Below are 21,371 nucleotides of genomic sequence, written 5' to 3' on the forward strand. Positions count from 1 at the left end.
ACCGCGCCCAGCGCTGCTGCGCCGGCCCCGGGAGCGGCCCCGGGCCAGCCCCGCGCCTCCCGCCCCCCGCAGCAGCCGCGCCTGGCAAAGCGCAGCCTAAGGGGTGACGGGTCTTCTGCCGTCCTTCTTTTAAAAACCAGGATGATCTTATTGCGGCTCTGTTATTAATATTTCCACCGCAGATAACATTCAGTACACACCTGCTAGAAAGAGCACATGGTTTTTTTTTTCTTCCTTTCCTGAAAAAGCCAAAAGCTTCATCTTCAGCAAGGCTGCCAAGAATTACCAAACTGCAGTTCCACTTGACCATGGAAAAACACAGCACTAAGAGAAACATCTACAACTTTAGCTTTCAAGAGTCATATTAAAAAGTGATTCACACTAAGAATCATTAGTAGTAAGCAACCTTTTCTTCACCAGATGAGATGTGCACATTTACTTTTACAATGAGCTATCTGAAGGACCTTTTTGTCTCCAAGGTACTGCACCTCTGGGGGTGATAGGCAGAGAAACAGGCAATGTTATACTTGTACCATCTCCAAATCTCTCCTCCTTCCCAAATCCTGTTTGTACCAGTATGGCACCTTCATTGAGATTACCTCATCGGTGACACTGCCCTAACTTATATCTGCTCAAGAAAGGAGAGCATGGGGAGAAAAAGAAAAAAAGAAGAAAAAAAGAAAAAAAATAGGAAAAGACTTTTCAATTAGGTAATTTGCTGATGAAAATTTGGAACGAAAACAAATGATAGGGCATATGCACACCTGGTTAAAAAAAATTATATCGCACTACAATAGTTCGCTGTGAAAGGTGAGTTAAAGCCGTACTAAATATTATTGAATTTGATGAAGGGAAAAGACTAACTGGGATATAAAAAAAGAGGAATATTACCCATAAGACACATGAAGAAATCAATTGAATTTACCGATTGCTGACAAGGCCCAGTGTGAAGAAGCACCTCCTGCATGTCACAGTTGAAGACTGACAAGAAAGCCTAGAGACGACCGACGTAGAAAATATTACTTAGTTAAAAAAAAAAATAAAGCTGCTCTGTTTAGTGTAGTTTTGTTGTTTGTTTTTAATTGGCCAAACGTAACAAGTGATATAAACATAGTTGATCCTGCTTTTGAGAACATCAAAATGGACTACACAAACTTCTGATGCCTTTTAAAAACTTCTCCATAAGACTACAGAGATTCAAATTATTTGTCCTTCGGTCTAGGCAAAACCAGGGTAGCTATATTATCAAATATGTCAGGTTTTGTATCAGTATATCCCCTGGGTATACCTTAGAAGTGGAATTTTAGTCTTATAAAACAAAAGCTACCACAGAGATATGCCTTTAGCAAAGCTAGATTTACAAACTTAAACAAGACTGACCTCAAAGTTTTCTACAAGATCTTGATGAAGGAGAAAAAACCTGAAGAACAACTCAGATAATTTTGTGCAGTATTTTCAGGTGCAAATTTTGTTTCTTTTCCCCCCATCTAAAGTACAATTAGACTGTTCTACAGTGAATAAGCCACAGTATGAAGCAGCAAAAATTAGGTTTAAGTTCCAGTTTATCTGGAACCACATCATTAAGAGGCAGCTGCTCTACCTCTCCTCCTCTCTGCTTCTGTCTTTAATGGTCAACTGCTGCTTCTGTCTCATTGAAACTCCCTGCAAAGATTAAAATGGATTTGAAGACTGCTGGTCCAACGGCACACAACTACTGTACTGGAACACAGCAGGGCAAAAAGGGAATATTATTTTAGTTACAGTGCCATTTCCTATTTTATACATAAGTATGGCGTGAATAGTTGGAGGTTCATTAGCAGATTTTAGGTAATGGTTTAAGAGTTAACCCCCCTACATTCTTCACTTAAGAGAGTAAATGTGACATTCACAGCACGAGCAGTAGTATTGGTAGAACACTCAGTCACATTCAAGTTTCCTCTTGCAAGACACACATACCCTGCTCTCATTTCTTCCTCTTTGCAGGGCTGTTTTACATCTCAGGCCAGTACTTTGTACACTACCATGAAACCAGTTCAAACAGCCATAATTCAGTATATTTCTGGTGTGCTTCTGACAGGATGCTAGTGGAGTTGAACTCCATCTTTATAAGACCTTTTGCTCCTTAATCAAATTTGGTATCTTCTCACCAGTTGTCCAGATTGAGAGGTACATTCTGCTCTGGCTTGTATACCCTCCCTCTGTTTCAGCCTTAAATATTTGATTTATTACCAAAGTTGAATTATTTTGAGTAACTTCATTTGGGAAAAAAATGGCAAAGACAATTGAGTTAGGAATTGATTTACTAATGAGAAGGGAAAGAATATTAGTGCAAGTGGAATGGAGCTAATGAATATCAATGGGAAGCAGAAGAGGTTACTTGAACAAATTTATGAAGACACTTCTATTTCAAGAGAACCAAAAGCCATATTAACTTCAGCTACTCATTTTTAGAATTAAATGAATGAAAAAACCCATATTGACAGTATACCAAAACTGTAGCTATTAAGGCTTCCTCTGAACCCTGTTCATCACTTCTAACTTCCTGATGACAGGAATGAAGGAAAATCCTATAAAGTTCTCATGATATAATTAAATGTGTTACATTTAAGATCCTGCACTATAACTGGTGACTTCTCTTTATAATGGGAGGCTACATGGTATTTCTTTCAAAACAAACACTCTGTTTGGGTTGTGATTTAAAAAAAACCCAACCAACTGCACCCCAGCCTCAACAACAAATTCACCTGCCCAAAAGTTGCCTTTATGTCCATTCTGAACTAGCCACTATTCTAACCAACAATGAGAGAATCAACAGCATATAAAATAATTAAAGTTGGACAAACTGTTTACATGAAGACACCTTGGATAAAGTTGTTTACCTCTCAAACTCTATGTAGAGTTTTCATTTTTGGATTGGGGGAGCAAGGGGCTATTTAGTCTAAACTCTAAGGTAACTAAAGGCGTAATTCCATGATTGCTAAAGTAGCTATTCCGCAGTGACCTAAGGCAGCCTAGCTCAGACTGCTTCCGCTTCCTTCCTGCATCCCTCTCTGCTTTATTTTCCCTGCACCTGCTTCAGTGCTCATCAGACCCATAGCCGAGTTGGTTCAGTCCACTAATCCAACAGAAAGCCACTTATTTTATTATCAGGTTGGTTTTCTGTTAACTTAGGCTGCGTTCCATGACAGCCTAAGCTGAGCTAAGTCTATATGAGCTATGGCTACAATCCCACCTCTTGTGAGGCACACGTGCACAACCGTCTGAAATCGCTGTACAAGGGCTTGTGCAGCTGCCTGGTTGAACCAGATTAGGAAACCGAGCAGAGTTAAAATGAGAAGGAAAAGGGTTAGTTTGAGCCTCGTCGATTCTGTTATCTGGTTCACCAGACAGCCACCCAAAAAAGGGATGGGAGTAAACATGACTCTCTTTTACTGATAAAACCAACGTAATTTACTTTTTTCTCTCCTAAGGGAATAACCTAAGCAGAACTTCCATTCTCACAAAAATCATGTTGGGCTATAGAAGGCAAGGATCTCTTCACAACCCTGAACAATGAGTTACTCAAGGACAGTAGGTTGTTTTAGAGGAGAAACAGCACTAGATACTACACATTCTGGAGGAGAAACCACAGCAAGAAGAAGGATGCTGGGCTTCTCCTACAAGGTTCTGACTCAATTCCAAAGGACAGCCAAGAGGAAATTCTCCAAGGAAACAGAGGCAGTAAACGCCATGTTGATACCTAGCTATCAAAAGAAATAAACAGGTAAGAAAAAAATCCTTAGCTGGATAAATGAAACAGGTATGGACTATCATTTGGCTTCCTTAAAGAATTCCTAAGACTGAAGCGAGGCAAAAGATAGTATTCTAACTTCTGTATTGAAAAATGGGTAATATTTACTCCTTCTAGTACAGGAAAAATTAATTAAAAGAAGAATTGGCAAACATCTGCCTGTGACTGGATTTGTCTCTATATGGATTTCCTAATATTTGCATGGTCATTGTAGCACAGACTCAACAGTGCCAAGTTTTCCTTCAGCCAATATTGTATACTCAAAAAGTGAGGGGTAGAGGGAAAAAAATCAGTAGATATTTGTTGAGCCCAGAAAGCTGGACAACACACACACACACAAATCATTAGTTGCCTTAAAAGAAACAGATTTTAAGAATAGGATCTGGTACAAAAACATATTCCCCAGGGCAGATTTCAAGTATTGGCACACTATTTTAACCAAGCCCAGTACACAAGCCAACATGCGTGCCACCAGACTCACTCCTGTCTGTGGCCTTATGACAAGAGAGCGCAGAGGGGGTGATGAAGCTGGTGAGGGTCTGGAGCACAAATCTTATGAGGAGCTGCTGACGGAGCTGGGGCTGTTTAGCCTGGAGAACAGGAGGCTGAGGGGAGACCTTATCACTGTCTGCAACTACCTGAAAGGAGGTTGTAGCATGGAGGGTGTTGGTCTCTTCTCCCAAGTAGGAAGTGATAGGACAAGAGGAAATGGCCTCAAGTTGCACCAGGGGAGGTTTAGATTGGGTATCAGGAAAAAATTCTTCACGGAAGGGGTTGTCAGGCATTGGAACAGGCTGCCCAGGGAAGTGGTGGAGTTGCCATCCCTGGAGGTGTTTAAAAGACATGTAGGTGAGGTTCTCAGGGATATCATTTAGTGCTAGAGTTAGGTTATGGTTGGACTCCATGACCCTGAGGGTCTCTTCCAACTGAATCGATTCTATGATTTTAAGTCACACATGTAATTTTCAAGAAGAGGAAGAGTAAAGAGTAAAAACTTCAGAGCGTACAATCACTGACATATTACATGTATAAATATTACAATGGTTAATAATTAGTAAAGGTCGTATGAACAGATATGTTTAGTGCAGCAGCAAACCTGTTTACGTCTCATTATAATGAAGACCTGTGCAATGGACCAATATGTTCTTTTTGTAAATAAGGGCATAATAAAAGATATTTTAAGAGATCTAAACTCTCAGAGACAGGTTAGAATCTAGAAAATAAGACAACACCACATTTTAAATCCTATTTTTATGGATTCTATCCAAGCTTCAGTGGAAACAAGTTTGGTAGGAAATGCTGCCAGTGACAGATGTAGAGCATTCTTCCAACACTTTCAGCTGCTGACTAATGAGTAGGTGTTTGATAGGGCAGTTAAAATGAAAAATGGCTCATTAATCCAAGCCTATGATTTCATGTAAAGCTAGCTAAAGAAAAAAAAAATCACACTCAAGCAAAGTATTTTTCTCTATAACCTTTTTTTGATAGTTATTCACTCAATAACTGTGTTTCTTAATCTTTAAAATGTTATGAAGTAATTCAGACTGGATAATTGCTAAGTATTTTAATATTTAATGATTTCTTCCCCATGAGGGTGGTGAGGCACTGGAACAGACTGCCCAGAGAAGCTGTGGATGCCCCATAATTGGAAGTGTTCAAGGCCAGCCTGGACGGGGCTTTGAGCATCCTGCTCTAGTGGAAGGTGTCCCTGTCTGTGGTGGGCGGTGGAACTAGATGATCCTTAAAGTCCTTTCCAACCCAAACCATTCTCTGATTCAAAAAACATTAAATATGAAAATATTTACTCATCTGATAGGTCATATTTTCCTGTATGAACAAACAATTGCCAGATTTTGCTTTAAGTAATGTATATGCTTACCACACACATATTTTAATAATTCTTCTAAACATTTAAAAGAAAATTAAATACAGGAAAGTCTATTTATGCAACACTACAATAATGTTTTAAAGCTCAGAGTTCAAAACCAAACTTGCTAAATTAACATAGCAAAGAAAGTCTCCACAGTTCTTTCACATGATACAACACATGCACTCACCGACACCTAACCAGACTGATGAAAGAGTGAGCTTCCACAGTATTTTCCTTTATTGACTTTTTGTTTCAAGAAATTCAATACAATATTGGGCTGCCAAAAATACTATAAAAGCATGAACGCAGACAGGACCAGAAGGATGGCACTTACCATACTGAGTTAGTCCAATGTATTTCATGTATAAGTGAGAAGAGCATAAGCTGTTTCACAAAACTGTATAAATCGATGTTTTGCATAAAAATTAATTTGTTTTGCCTCAGTGTTTTGCCTTTTAAATGCATTACGTCTTACGACAAATTATCTGTTATAGTAGTATTATCTCATTTAATCTACCATCTTACTTTGCATAAAATACTTTTAGCTAAACAGTGATGCTACCACCTTGCAGTTGGATAGAATTCCTTACTTGCCATACATGCCCACAAGAAGAGTGACTGAACTGGAAAGGTTGAACTACTGCATCTTTGTTCTCCACCTAATTTACAACTGGCAGGAGTAAGTTTCTGCAATCAAAGTGACATTAAACATTGAGATCTCCAGTCTCAGCTCATAAGAAAAGCGCTCCTCAAAAGCCCAAAGTAGTCCATTATTGCTATGATACCCATGAATTCAGTTAGTTGCATATATCCAGTCAGTCTTTCATATCGCAAAAATAGACATTAGTTTTAAATGAACAGGTAACATGGCCTGCTTGAGTTTGATCTTACCCTGGTATGAGTTCGTGGGAATTACCAACATATATAGTTGTATTTCTCCACAGCACAGAGAACTGTACTTTTTCTTTTAATTTACCTTGATATCAGTTTTGCTTACCTGTCTGTGCTCTACAGTTGAGAGGAACACACAACCTACCATTTCTGACCTCTTGAGAAATTCTCAAGTTTTACCTCCTTCCTCATTACTACAACAGTTTTATCAAAGAAAATTTGGTCCAATCATTTTTTTTAAGTATCAGAATCTTAAACTGGAATCACCTCTTCTGCAATCTTGATTCATCAGACTTTAATACTGTACAGACGATGAACACAGAGCTATCTCCTAGACAGCCATTTATGACTTAAAACATTAGGAAAGCTTTAATAACGCTTGTCTCCATATCAGAGTCCTGTATCACGGGCAGACAAGTTGAGACACCACCCTGACGTTCTTCTCTTGAACAGACGAGACTCAGAATTTGGCACAGCTCTGACATCTAAAGAAACCACACACTCTACATGAAATGTGCTCAGAAAAATGGTACCTTTAAGACCCATCATGTTTATTCTTTTTTTTTTTTCCTTTTAAATTTTCAATAGATACAACTGATACCACAATTTCAACATTAAGAGTACTACATCAGAAACAGACATTTCCACCAGAAGGTCAAAACCAGGGCTGATCAACACGCACAGCAAGATCTTCAACAACAAAATACCAGAATCAGTTTAATCATATCACATGCAGTTATTCTCCATTAAGAAAACAGCACAGAAAACACCATGTTCTATACTTCTCAGCACTAACTAGATGTTCACATCTGTCAACAGAGCTCATTTCTTCCTACCTTGATATATAACTTTATATTGTATCCACATTTTCAAGATAAAAAAATCCAACTTCAAGAGGTAAACAATAATTCTGTAAATAAATTAGGAACTGTATTTGAAAATAAAAGGTAAATTGCAGTCACCATCTTTAAGACTACATAAAACATTCACTTTTATCTAAAAAACAAAACAAAAAAACCAACCCAAATCCATGAATGAAACCATGACATGGGCATCATAAGAAACCCCTATATAGCTATAAAAGGATTTCTATCCAGCTTTAAAACACAGACAGAAATACTACAAAAAAAAAAAAAAGCCAGCATATTTTTGAATCATGCCCAAATGTACATAGGCATGACTAACACATGTTCATAGGCAAATTTTGCAACACTTCAGAATATTAAGGAGCACTGACTTCCCCCCTCCCCCCGCCCCCAATTTGTTATTCTAGGACTGACAGAGAACATTATCTTTTAATGAAAATTACTTGCAGGTTAAAGTTAGATTTGTGGCACAATTGTATTTGGCAGTGTATAAAACTTATTATCCCAGCGAGCACATCTTAATATTGTATTTAAGAATTATCATTGCAACATTGCCTTATAGATCGTAGGGATTCAGACCACATCCTCAAGAAAAAAAAAATCTCACCACTTGGTACAACGGTTACTTCTAAACACTGCACATTAACAGCTTACTAAAATCAGCACATCCTTGCAAAATAATGTGTACAAATAAAAGTATGCTCACCTGTTTGTACCATTAAAAATCCTTTGTAGCATATAAATGAAATGTACATAATGGGCAAGGGAGCATCTTAGAAATACATTAGTGCGATTGTACCATGAAGGGGGGGGAAATAAACTGTTAATCTGTAATGTAAACATTACTAAGATGATAAATTCTTATGAATGTAAATTCTCATTTTTAATAAAATCTACATTTTTTAATCAGTACATTTAACTCTTCTGTGTTCATAGTCTTAAATAGAAGTGAAACACATTAACATTTAGGTTGCCAGTTAATCAGTTACAAAATGCCACACTGCTGGCTGTTCTATTTTTTTGTTCCTTTCTGATCTTGGTCAGTTCACAGTGAGTCCTTAAGAACAACCTCAGCCCTGCAGAAGCCAACACTCGCATACTACTCTCATTTGGTAAGGGACAACTCTATTATCTCTAAAAATAGAAAGGACCCCCTCCCTCTTTTTTTTTTTTTTTTTTAAACATTAAAAAGTTTCCAAACAACATCCCAGGGAAAATCCAGGAAACATTAAGTTTGATCTCTTAATGGTTTAGGTAGTAAATTCAGCTTACAGAATTTACAAATGTTTGTGTGGTGAAGTTTTCTTAATAGGCATTTAAGAGAAGAAAAAAAATAAAGCAGCTAGATTTGAAGTAAATGCAATTACCTCCTTAAAAAAGTATCCTTCCTTTCCCTCAGCATTAAATCCAAGTAATTTTTTTTGTTTAAAATTTTAGAGACTTGATCTGTATGATGGTCTTTGTATAATAACTCCCTGAGAGCTGAAGTGAAAATGTATTATTGCAGCCATCAAGCGCACAAACAATAAGCATGCAACTCATAACATACCAAGACACTCTCAAAAGCTTTCTCTCAAAACTGAACGAACACAGCTAGATGAGTAGCACATATATATCACATACTCAAGCTCTAGTGCTTTTTCCAGTAAATCATGTATTTGGGTGTCAGAAGTTCATAGAGATAACCTACAATCAAGAACTAAAGTAAAGATGATGACCCATCAACATCACCAGAAATAAATGCTGGTATCTGACAAACTAAATGACGGACACTGTGGAATTCCTTGTTAATTAACCATGAAAACTTATCCATAATGTAACAATGAATTTTAACTTCTTGCATACAGGTGATGTGGGCAGCTGCAAAGAACACTAACTACTTGAGTGTGTCAGGGGTCAGGCACATACAGGCTCAGATATAGTACTTTTTAGTATATTTATTAAATATTCATACTCAACACTTAATGCTCTTTCTCTCATACAGAACACATCCTTAAATTCGTAAACAACTTCAATATATCCTAAGTTACAAGCTGTTTTCTTAAGAAAGTAAAAATGAAGAAACTGGTAAGTTTCTGAAGGCTGAAACACCCTTTGTTATTTATATTTGATATAACCAAGGCATTAATCTGCAAGTTTGCAAATTATAACAAACCAAAGCACACCTTTAAGGCCAATAAGCAATTTTTCCCAATAAACAACTAAAAACAAAGATCGGCTTTCTGTAACTGAAGTACCTGCACTACAAATGTTCGCTAAGAAAGTGAACCACATAAGCAGAAATTAACATGACACAAGTTTGTTGACACTGAATTTTTTCTTGTTTGGTGAAAACAGGCAAGATCTTGTCAAGATGTTTGACGTAGCTCTGAAGGCGCTTCTCCAGAGGTACTTCTGGGGTACCTGTGGGCAGACAACCTACCTGTTCTACCCAAACTAAATCAGGTTGCATTGCACTGTGCTGCAGGGAGCTCCCTGGCTCGCAGCTTTGCTAATGTATGGATCTCGATGCTCCACAAACAAATTGCATCAGAGATTTCTTTTTTCTATGTTCATCTCTATTCTCAGAGCCTCTTAACTCATAATTGATTTCCTTTTCTTTTTGCACTGATCTATCCTGCTCCTCCTTTTCCTGAATAAACTAAGGGCGTGCAATGTTAATCATAAGCTGCTCCAGTGAATATAAATCGTACCACACTAACACCAGTCACCAGGGCAAACAGGCTGGTATTTCCAGACACCCGGCATCAGCACTTTTGTGCAATGTTCAAGTTCATGTTTGCAGCATGCAAAAAAACCCCAAAATTGAGACTACTTCAGATTAAAAGACAAAGTAGTTCCTAAATAAGAAATCTTGATGAAAACCCACTTCGGCAGCTCCTATGACCATTTCAAGTGATCTGCTGACGTCAACTCCAGCCCTCTGGCACAGAAGGAAGGTGATAATCACAGCAATGCCGCAGGCCATTTAGAGTTTACCAGTTACAAGCTTTCATAGATCTCATACAGACCTTCAAGTATGTGAATATAACCCCGTTCTATATGCTGTGTTTAAAATACAATCTCATGTAAAGTACATCACAGCACAGTCAACCCAATATTTATGAAGAGAATACGCACCTCTTTGTCTACTACAGATAGAAGAAAGGTTTCCAAGGTACTGTAGCCATAGAAATACAGCCACCCGTTATGAGTAACTGGAGTCTGAACGCTGCAAGCTGGTTAAACGCTGCTAACCTGAAGGAACGCTATGTTCTTCCCAGCGCTTCATAAAAGTCAAACCTGCCTTAATCATCTCAGTTCTTTAAATTACAGCCTGTCAGCCTGCTTTAACTCCTGTCCAGGCACAGACACTAAACACCACACACCACACCTACAGCTGTCCAAAAAGGAGGTTTCCCAGCTTCACTTGACGCACTGAATGCACATCAAGTCCCATACCTACGTACACACCAGGAGAACGGGGTGACTGGTGAACAGCATTCTCAGCAACCCTAACAGGTGGGAACTGAGTCACAACTGAGCACATGTAGTGAGCACAGCAATTATACAAACACCTGCTATGATCCACAAGACTGCACATAGTTTTATTAGTACAGACAGTAATTACTACCCATCACTAGATCCGCAACTTCACCAGTGTTTCATAACAATTTGACCCTCGGCAGCCTGGGGACACACAAACAGCCTCAGAGATCCACCAGAGATAAGCTGAAGAACTTTCATTTCACTTGAGAGCAAACTGAAAAGCAAATATAATGCATATGCACAACAATACTTCCACCATTTCTCCCCATCTAGGTAAATTGCATCAAAAATAGTAGAACACTCTCAGAACATACCTTGTATAGTTTTTCATTTAACTATTTGTTTTTTCCTCAAGTCCAAACAGGCACTCTTCTGCCCTTCATTGACCTACTAGTTGAAACTGCAACAGAGCAAAGGTGGAAACAGATCTAAAACTTCACCTCACCCACTGCTAAAATAGATTATTTCCCCACATCTGCTCTCATTTCCAGCTCACTCTTCGCTCTCCTTCTAAGTGAATGCTCAGTTCTAGTCTCCCCAAGCTGATGGTCCCAGGCACTACCAGAAATGCACTATTTAAAATGGGACACAATGGAGGCTCTAGGCCAAGTAAGAAACATGTTTCTTTGCGGCAGAGTCTTTGAACAAAAAGTTATGCCAGTCAATGAAGCCATATGTGTGGCTTTTTATTAAAAAAAATTTTTTAAAAAAATCACTAGTTCAGTGTTATTTGCTTATGTCACACCCTGGATGCGACAGCTTATTCATGACAACATACTATTCCTAATCTGTGGCGCTAAATATTCTTATTTACAAATTTAATAAAATAGACTGAAATTCACTAATTAAACAAACAGCAGTTAAGTCTTAAAAAAAATTTTAAGCAGCATCTTGAGTATGGTTTGCTAGGCTATACTGACATGATGGGCAATATTTCATTTCTTTTTGCAAAAACAGTATCTGTGTGAAGAGAAGAATCTTGCAGTCTAATTTGATCTGTATGCAAAGTATTGTAATTCACATGGGCTGAGAAGCTGGGTTTCTTAGTTTAAAGAAACACTAACGCATTATATCAAGAAAACAATGGCTGGAGGAAAAAAAAAAGTCCTTTCCCTTGACATTTTCACATTGCCTACAACAGTACTACTCAGCATTTCAGTAATCTATTAGGCTTTCAGTGCCAACTTTGAACGCTGGAAAGCAGCATATGTCACACCTCAAAACAGCTTTTTTTTAAATAAACTCATCAGTACACGTGACCATACCTGGAAAATTCTACCCTAACACTACTACAAACTACCATAAGCGCACTACGCAAACATGTACCTACACCACAGACAGTGCCTAAAATAAAGATGATAAAAGCCATGTTAGTAAGAGAAGACGCATCAATTGTCATCATTTTTTCATCACAGATGGCAGTAAATATAATTCCAAAAGATCACAAAGCCTTAAAATTGGAAAATGAAAGATTCATATTCACTAAAAAGACGTCACTCTGCTGGACCCATGCTCAGGAAAACCAGACCAATAAATATGCCATGAGGTTATTTTAGTACAAAGCACAGTTTGAGAATGCTGCACGGAGACAGATGCCTGATATTTTGCATAGAGAGCCCAAATATTCTGCTTTTATGTTAGACAAGTGAATACACTTTCAAACAGACATTTCTGGGTTGAAGAAACCTAGATATTTTCTATACGGATTTCCAAGAAGGCAACACACTAGAAGTCCTCATATAAGGACTGGCAGAAAAAAAACAAAACCGAAACAAAACAAAACCAAACAAACAAAACCACCAACCCCAAAAAACCACAAAAACCAAACCCAACAACAAGTGTGTTTGCACATGCAGGTATGTGCACGTCTGCACACGTGTATATTTGATATCTAAATGCACGTTTTCCAGATACAAAAAGTATGATAGTCGAGATATATCTCCATGTCATGCCCAAGATTGCCTACGAGAGCCATTCTAAAGACAGACATACCTTTTAAAGCTGGCAGTTTCTGAAGCTCCCGGTTAATGCTAACATTAAACCTTGAAGAACTCTGCCGCTTTTCCTTCTTCAGTACCGTCTGTGGTGCTGGTACTTTGATTTTAGATAGTTGTGCTGGAGGAGGAGTGCTGTTTGATTTTTTGTTTGACACCTGTTTAAAAAGAAATCAAAGCAGTTAATTGCAGCTAAACTCAAGAGAAAGTCTACTAAAAGATCTATTTTTATTACAGAAATAAATGAAGCAAAATAATATTTTAATCTAATTACTGTATTCTTAATACTCCGAATGTATAGGTATCTATTCTTTTGTTCCATCTTTTCAGTGTTAATTTCTGTACCACAGCACTCATAGAGATGGGAACAGATCACCTTGTTACATGCACTAGCCCATTTATTTGAAGTTACCAGTCAATTGAGAAGAAACTTTCAAATAATGTAGCTCTTGAGCTACTCTCACCTTTTCCCTGAGAAGTCCAGTCTCTAAGGTATTTTGGCTGGCTAACTTCAGCTTCAAAGGGACCACAGGACCTTGTCTATGTACAGCAGGTGAACTTTTCACTGCCCGTTCGTACTGTGCCTCACTGCTAGAGTCCTAAGCTTGGCTGGGGCCTTCAGGCTTTGACAGAAAAGCTAAAGGAGTGAGTCTTATTACTGTAGTAGCTTCAGCAGCTTCTAAAACATTCATGAAGATTTGTAGCAGTTTACTGCCGACTCAGAGCAAGTTGATTTTACTGTAATAATCCTTATCAGATTGTCACTGTAGCTCTGTATGAACTTTGTAACGTAAAACCAGAATAAATGGTTCTCACCTACAGGTTTCCAGTTTGCTGTTATTTCCTAGTCTATACCTGACAGTACTCTCTCTCAAGCTGAATAAAACGCATCATTAAAAAAAGCCTGTCAGAACTTGTGATGCTGCTGTTCTCATTCCTTTTTTGAAGTAGGAAAAGCAGGTTTAAAGTAGGCAATAGTTAACTTTTAAAATACGAATAATTTCATTACGTTCTTTACAAGAATGATAAAACATCTGTGAATGACCTACACTAAGAATATAGAATCAGCTGAGCACAAAATTTTACTGCAAGTATTGTAATTAATTTTGTAGGACTGTAATTTGCTGTGGAAGTCTTTCAAATTTACAAACTATTTTACACTGAAGCACACACATCTGAATATACCTTGGCACTTTTCTCTTACAGGAAAGAACATATTCTCCTTTTGAGAAAGTGCTCACATGATAAGAAATAGGGAAAAAAATTACATGGGCATGGGATTCACTATGGATATCAAGTTGTAATGCTGCTACTCTGGCAGCTTGAATGGATTTAGAGTTTTAGCAGATATGAAAGCAGTGTTTCATTCCTGCATGAGATAATATCAATGGCATTTTCATAGGGATATGGCTAAAACAACAGAAACCACTTTTCTTCATGTTCTAAAACCATTTCCAGAATAGCTTATTCACAGCAATTTCCATATGGTCTGGGAGTGTACGCATTCAGCACACATGGAAATGTTACCACACATGAATTTATCTACCTTCAGAGTCTCCAAGATGGTAATTTTATCAAATTTTGTTCTAGTAGCTTAACTGGAAGAGAAACGTATATGCTTCAAGAATACATCAACAATTGTTATATTATATGCATGAAGACATGACTGAAAACAATATTTAGTTTTCGTTAAACACAGCAAAAACGCATAGAGCCTTAAAGAAAAAAATAAGAGGAGACAATATACTGTAGACCAGAAGTCTTAAGTTGCCAAAAATACTGTAGAACTTGTTTCAGTAAAAATGCAATACATCAGCAAGTTAAAAGCATTTATGTAAAATTAATAACTGTTACATTGCATTTTTCAGACTATTTCACTTTTTAATCCAAACACTAAATGCTTAAAAAGCTTTTTGCTGAAATACAAGTCATCTACATGTTAAATTCTATACATTGATTCAAGTTTTCTAAAAAAGGATTCCAAATAAAAATATAAATAGACTAAGCAGAAAGAAAAACAGCACTAAAATTAGGAAGTAATGACTTACCCTGTATTAAACAATAAAAGCTAATTAAGGTACATTCTAGCACTACTACTGCACAGAATTCTGTACTTTCAATATTGTGCTTGAGCCTGATGCTGGTTTTCTGAACAGGCTATCTTCCACTGCCACCTGGTTTTTGTTCATTACTTGGAACAGGAAAAGCTGCTTTCCTGTTTCCTCTATTCCCAAACAAATTCTCCGTTTTGAATTAACAACAGCTCACATGTGCCTGCACACATGTGCACACTACGGTATCCTATGGTAGCACACACCTCAGGGAACCAAGTATTCTAAATGGCAGAAAAATTCTAAAATTAGCTGAAAGTGGTTCTTTAAAAGGATGGATAACATTTTAATTAGAAATGTTGAAAGCAAGCATTTTTTGTTGCTATGGCAACTTCCCATCTAGCAGTGATGACTCCAGTGTAATTCTAGCCCTGAATCACTGGCCAATGTATCCAGCAGATTTCCTTCTCCTTTCTACCACCAACCACCATCACCCCTGCTTTTCCGTCATGCTCCAGTCAGTCAGCCAGCACATACCAGAAAGCTGCCAAAACAGTTTCCAGTTCATTATTATTTGACTACACTACACAGCTGTACCAAATGACCTCTGCACGGGGCACTGTGGTGCTACCACCAGAGAACTAGCTTCCAGAGCTTGCAGATCCAGCTCTGGGATGGAAGAGCACCTGGAGACCCTGAGTCAACTTCAGCCACACAGCTCAGCAATCAACTGCCCCTCCGAAAAGAACACAAATTCAGACTAACAAGTCTGTGTATTAATTTGCTAAAGATTTCAAGGCAACATATTTTTCATGTCAGTACAGTGCTCATGAGTTCAGACGGAACAGCCAAGCTCAGCTTCTTCCTTCCAATAACAAACCGAACTACTTCAGAAACCACAACTGATGAACACTGTGAACAGCTCATTTGTCACCAGAACAGTCAAACTACAGATATACTTTTACCAATTCTCTTCCTGTGATTAGAATAGGAAACACCTATTCTTCCTCTTGTTCTGACAAACAGCTCCCTCCTACCCGAGTCTTTATATACTCATAGAGACATGCAATTCCAAAAGCGCTGATAAATCACTAAAAATACATGCAAATTACTCTAGAAAAAAAAGTCAAATTGAGACTGTGTTTTTTCAGATCATAATTAAAACACATCCTCAGGTTTCATGATCAATCTAGTTTTTAAAAGCTTTACATACTTTTACAAACATTAAGACACTCAGGACCAGTGTGATTCTGACTTTTAACTCCTGCTTTTAACAAAAAAAGAGTTTATGGTCTTCAGTTCCCTTGAACAAGCTTAAAATTAATTCAAGAGAGTGAACAGCAGGGAAGAGAAAAGGAGGTTTCTTGTCAGTCACAACAGTTCAAGATAGATATTCCTTGCGTCCTCCTGCATCAAGCAGGACACAGTACATTCTTGTCTCAACATCACTGTTTTGAGAAAAGCCAGATCCTTCATCCTCTGACTTGTACACAGGCAGGTATAGATCAGAGCATGACAATAAGTTTGTGACCAGGGAAAGATGTGAGTAAACCAAGCACATCTGCAGCTATAGCCCATTTTTCTTTTAAAATTAAATTGATCAAAGAGCCTACACAGCAACCTGTACTTTTGGCCAGCCAGAGGGTCCACTCTGCATCCCATGCATGTCAGCAAGTCTTTCAGAAGACCCTATTCCTCACTTTCTGACAGTCACCCAAAAAGCTGGTATTCAAGCTACCTTGACCAAACATGGGCAAACAGAAGGACTCCGCCTGACCGTACCTTTCTAAGAACACTCACTAATAACTGAAGCAGACCAAAGCACACAAACCCTTCTGCTCCACTAAATCAACAGGGCTTCCAAGTGAAGTCTAGAGTCAACTTGATAACGACGCAGCAAGTTTTCATATTGCTTTCTAAGATAAACTAGTCTGAACAGGTTAAGGATTTGAAGATGACAATAAAATAACCTGGATGCATCTGTCATTCATGATTTTAAAAACTGCATGGCATACTTGTGACAAAAATCAGATCGCCTCCCAAGCACAAGGCAAGAGAGATTCTCTCTCTCTGCCTGAAGACAACACAGTGCTAGGTACAGTATCCTATATGGCGTTTCTTGACACAGATCAGTCCAACACTAACCTGTAAATTTCTTCCCTCTAATGAGTTTCACCACTGAATTCAAGTTTATATCAGTGTGTATACCACCCTAGGATGGCAGCAGCAAGCCACATACCAGCAAGAACGAGATAAAAACTCTGGACTACAAAATCTGGATAGGTGAAACTGGTACCAGTCAACACATGATTAAGACTCCCTGTGAAATGCAGGTACTCAGAACACTTTCTGTGCGAATCATTAGTTTGAGAACAGAGGGAGAATGCTTGTATTAATGCAGAATTAATATCTTCCTTTTTTTCCTTTTAGTATACTAAGTAGCCCCCATGGACTTATGTTTCATTAAGATAAACAGAGGTCTGATCTATAGCACCCAGAAGAGCTCATTTCTTGCCAAGGAAGCCTCAGAAGGGGCTATGAAAGCATTCTGGATTATATCTAAAATATACTTTAAATGAAACTGAAATACAATTTGCTGAAACTAAACAAAGAACACGAGAAAACACAAAAGGGACTTTTACAAATTAATTTTCAAAACAGTATGAGGGCCCAGTATGTAATCAAAATAATTTGGCTGAGAAGTTGAGGCCCAATACATAAACAACGTAATTAGGCTGAGAAGCTGAACTTGATTTAATCTCTTCAGATGAGAACTGAAATCAAAGATCAAGGAATCAAAATGAGTAGAGAGCAGTTAAGAGCGTCCCATGCAGTTTTTTTCCCCTCTGCAGTAGCTTCAAAGTAGTGTGAAAATCCCTGAACACTCCAGGAATTTTGAACTCTGCCGCAGAGATCTTAATTTACTGTTTTGGGGTGGGAACAGGGACAGACCACACCTGGCATACAGCCCTTGGTAACTCTATCCACGGCATACCTGCAGGTGGGCTGGTGGTGTTACATTAGCAGTTGAGACCACAGCAACTTGTTCGAGACAGCACACTGCCAGCAGAGCAAGATTTGTGCGCTGATTTCAGTGCTGTGTTGTTCAGACCACCAGATCAACATGTCTTCCAACAGGACAACATCAGAATAAGCCCTTGTTATTAAAGAAATGGCTTGACGGAGCTATCCGGAGAGTCTGCAGTAATTCTGGTTTATGCAAGTAGTGTCCAATCACCGGTACGGAGTTTGCTACAGAGCAACTAGCTAGGATCTTTAACATCAGTATTTTCAATCTACAGAGATTTGGTGCAAACTGTCCAAAGCTTGATATGGATTCTTAATCATCTGGACACATAAAAAGGGGCACTGATCCATAAACAACCCAGTCAAAAAAAACCAAAACAAAACAGGAAAACAACATGCTTACTGACTACTATTTTGGATGGCAAACAGGCCTCACTTTACTGAAGATTCTTGCTACTATGCTGTTATTGTTCACTAGATTCACTGCCACAAGATTGTTTGGACACACAACCTATGGAGGAGCCTCTGGAAATGCAGCTTATGGTGCCGAAGGCTCTGGTTCCTTTCACACAGACCACAATTCAGATTTCTACAGTTTTTCCTCAACAAAATCATTTGCCAGAATAATACGTGGATTCACCTGCTAGAATGATCTTTGCGGCTGCCTTTCTAGCCTGTGTGTTAATTATCATTAAAGATTATCTCAGTGGTTGAGATATGCTGAGACTATCACTGTATTATCCGATGTAACTTACTATGTTTTTATTTCGTAAGATAGCAAGAGCTGCATCCTAGAGCTTTGAGGTTCCATGTTGTTATAATGATAAGGAAAAAGATTAGCTTTTCAACAGGGCTGTGATGACAAAGTTTATATATTTTAGCACACTGTAATCAGCATTTACTGATTTACATTGCAGTACTTGTTTAGCAACTGTGATTTTGCATTTACATATAGCAATGCTGTTGCTGGCTATTCTTAATGTCTAACTAAGGAGTTCCATTAGTGTTTTGTTAGAGACAACATGGAGTTCGATGAATTGCATCAGTGACTGGGAAGTTCCCTATGGGCAGCGAAGGTCACCTGGCCCTCTTCACTGTGAAAGGGCAAGTTTTACACTCACAAACCATTCGAGAAGACCGATCTGCAACTTGCTGAAGCTCTTCTGCCTTTCTTGCTGACATTTATTTTTCGTGACACAAAGCATTGCTTGTATTTCCTGTTCACTGCTTACACACACTACTCAAATTTTATCTTCTGAAAAATTTTATCACAGCTTTGTGCAACACACTTGACTTGCAACACATCAAACCAATCCTGACAATTGCCAAAGATGGAACAGGCTGCCCAGAGAGGCTGTGGAGTCTCCTCCTCTGGAGACATTCAAACCCACTTGGACATATTCTTGTGTGATCTGCTCCGGTGAACCTGCTTTAGCAGGTGGGTTGGACAAGACGATCTCCAGGGGCCCCTTCCAACACCAACCATTCTGTGATTCTGTGATTTGATTCCTTTCAGTCAGAGATGAGACCTGCAGCCTGAGGTTGTAGAATACTGGCAAAGGTGACAGGGTGCCCCGTCTCAGGCTGTGAGGGGATTCATGCTGGTTTGTGTTTGCTGAAACACCATCAGTGAGCACTTGGCACTTCACAAACATGGGCAGCAAAGCAGCATTTGTTTCTTAACGCATCTTCTATAATGAAACTTCAAAGAAACAAATGCCCCCAGAAAAGTAAAATTTGTTACCTGCAACCATTAGTTAACTAATTAAATATGATTAAAAACAGATAATATCCTAAGTATTACTTCAAAATATTTATATAAATACAGAGATGAAGAATCTCAGTAAATTATAGCCTGGCTTACACTACTTCAGTTCTTGATTTTAATTTGTAATTTCTCTCTGATCAGTCTGAACCACCCTTCTACTTAAAAAAACCCAAAACACCAAACACACACACCAAAAGCTATCTTTGTGCTTCTTTTATATATATATATATACACACACACATATACATATATATGGTATACATACATAAGGTTCCCAAACTTGAAGGAAAACACAAACTCATCTCATTTGCTTTAAGTCCCTACTCCTATACTTGGTTGGAAATTTTAATTATATAAAGCTATTTCTGAGCTAAGGCTACTGTATACGCAGCTTTACCGACGATGTCTGTATTCTTGCGCTCCCTGATCCGTTCATAACAGTTTCTCACTTCACATACTCATATCAAAATCGTTTTTGCTTTGCCTCCTGCCCCCCAATTTGTTGTTTGTATGAGATGTTATATAAGAGAGTTATAGTCCATGACGAGGTTCCTGTGCATTTTAATAGTATAATAATCTTTACTACTTATTAAGAAGTTTTACACCAAATCGTTTCATCTTTGGCTCTCATAATGTTTTTATTGTACCTGTCACTAGAAAAGTTTACTTTTCGGTACTTCAGACTGCTGAACTGAGTAGTGATGAGGAAGCATATTAAATCATAGTAACTATAAAGGTGTAGCAAATACTAATATTTGGCAGTCATCTTTTAAGTAGTATATTCAGGAATGGGGCAGGATTTTTTTCCTAGATTTTTTTTTTTTCAATTGCACCTCCCTCAGCCTATTGAGGGGCAGAGGGGGGAAAACAACCAAAAAACCAAAACCTACCATCCCACTTCTAAAATTACAAGTTTGTTCTAGCTTCAAATGAAACTGAGGAAAACAAAACAAAACAAACAAACAAAAACTCCACCACAACAAAACCACACACACAAAAAACCCCAAACTAACAATGTTGTAAAGTCTGTGAACACATGTGTGGATTCAAGGGCTATCCGTTTTTCTCACTGTTTGTATTCTCTATGGGATAACTATATTAATAATTTTGTATTACACATATGTATTAGTGAACACCCAATTCCTCTCAAAGTTTACAAAGCAGTAGCCCTTAACTCTTCTGAAAAAAACCTTAAGAAAAACGAACTGAAACAAAGGGTGAAAACAATGCTTCCAGCAGACAAACTGCTGATAGCCATTTCTGAACACCACTTTGCTCCTTTTGAGGAGAACTGCCTTTGCCTTCATTGCTGTGTTTCCATCCAGGAAAGACTCAGAGTTTAGAAGCACGATTAGGAAGTAGAGGACAGCAACTACTAAAACAAACTGCAGACCAAAGACCTCATGCATCGTACGTTACACAAGTAGTTGTCACCCTTGTGTAAGAACGAGAAGGTCATAGGAGCCTGTTTTCAGAAGCACCTCCTTTTAGGTAACAAAATACTTGTGTACAGCAGTGATTGGAACATTTCTTTAATCAAGTCAATTAGTTTTAAAAATGTAACTTAAAAGTTACATAACAAGCAG

At 38.2% G+C, this 21,371-nt stretch overlaps 1 protein-coding gene across 1 annotated transcript in view; it reads right to left on the minus strand.

Moving 5' to 3' along the window:
* The window catches only part of PPP2R5C (protein phosphatase 2 regulatory subunit B'gamma), an 83,307-nt gene that overhangs the window by 53,442 nt on the left and 8,494 nt on the right, over positions 1-21,371 (minus strand). Inside the window, exon 3 of the mRNA XM_065635996.1 lies at positions 12,938-13,097. Within this exon, the coding sequence (XP_065492068.1) occupies positions 12,938-13,097 (160 nt within the window). The remainder of the gene's footprint in view (positions 1-12,937; positions 13,098-21,371) is intronic.

This window comes from Caloenas nicobarica, chromosome 5, assembly GCF_036013445.1.
Source record: "Caloenas nicobarica isolate bCalNic1 chromosome 5, bCalNic1.hap1, whole genome shotgun sequence".
In the NCBI taxonomy this organism is placed as follows: domain Eukaryota; kingdom Metazoa; phylum Chordata; class Aves; order Columbiformes; family Columbidae; genus Caloenas; species Caloenas nicobarica.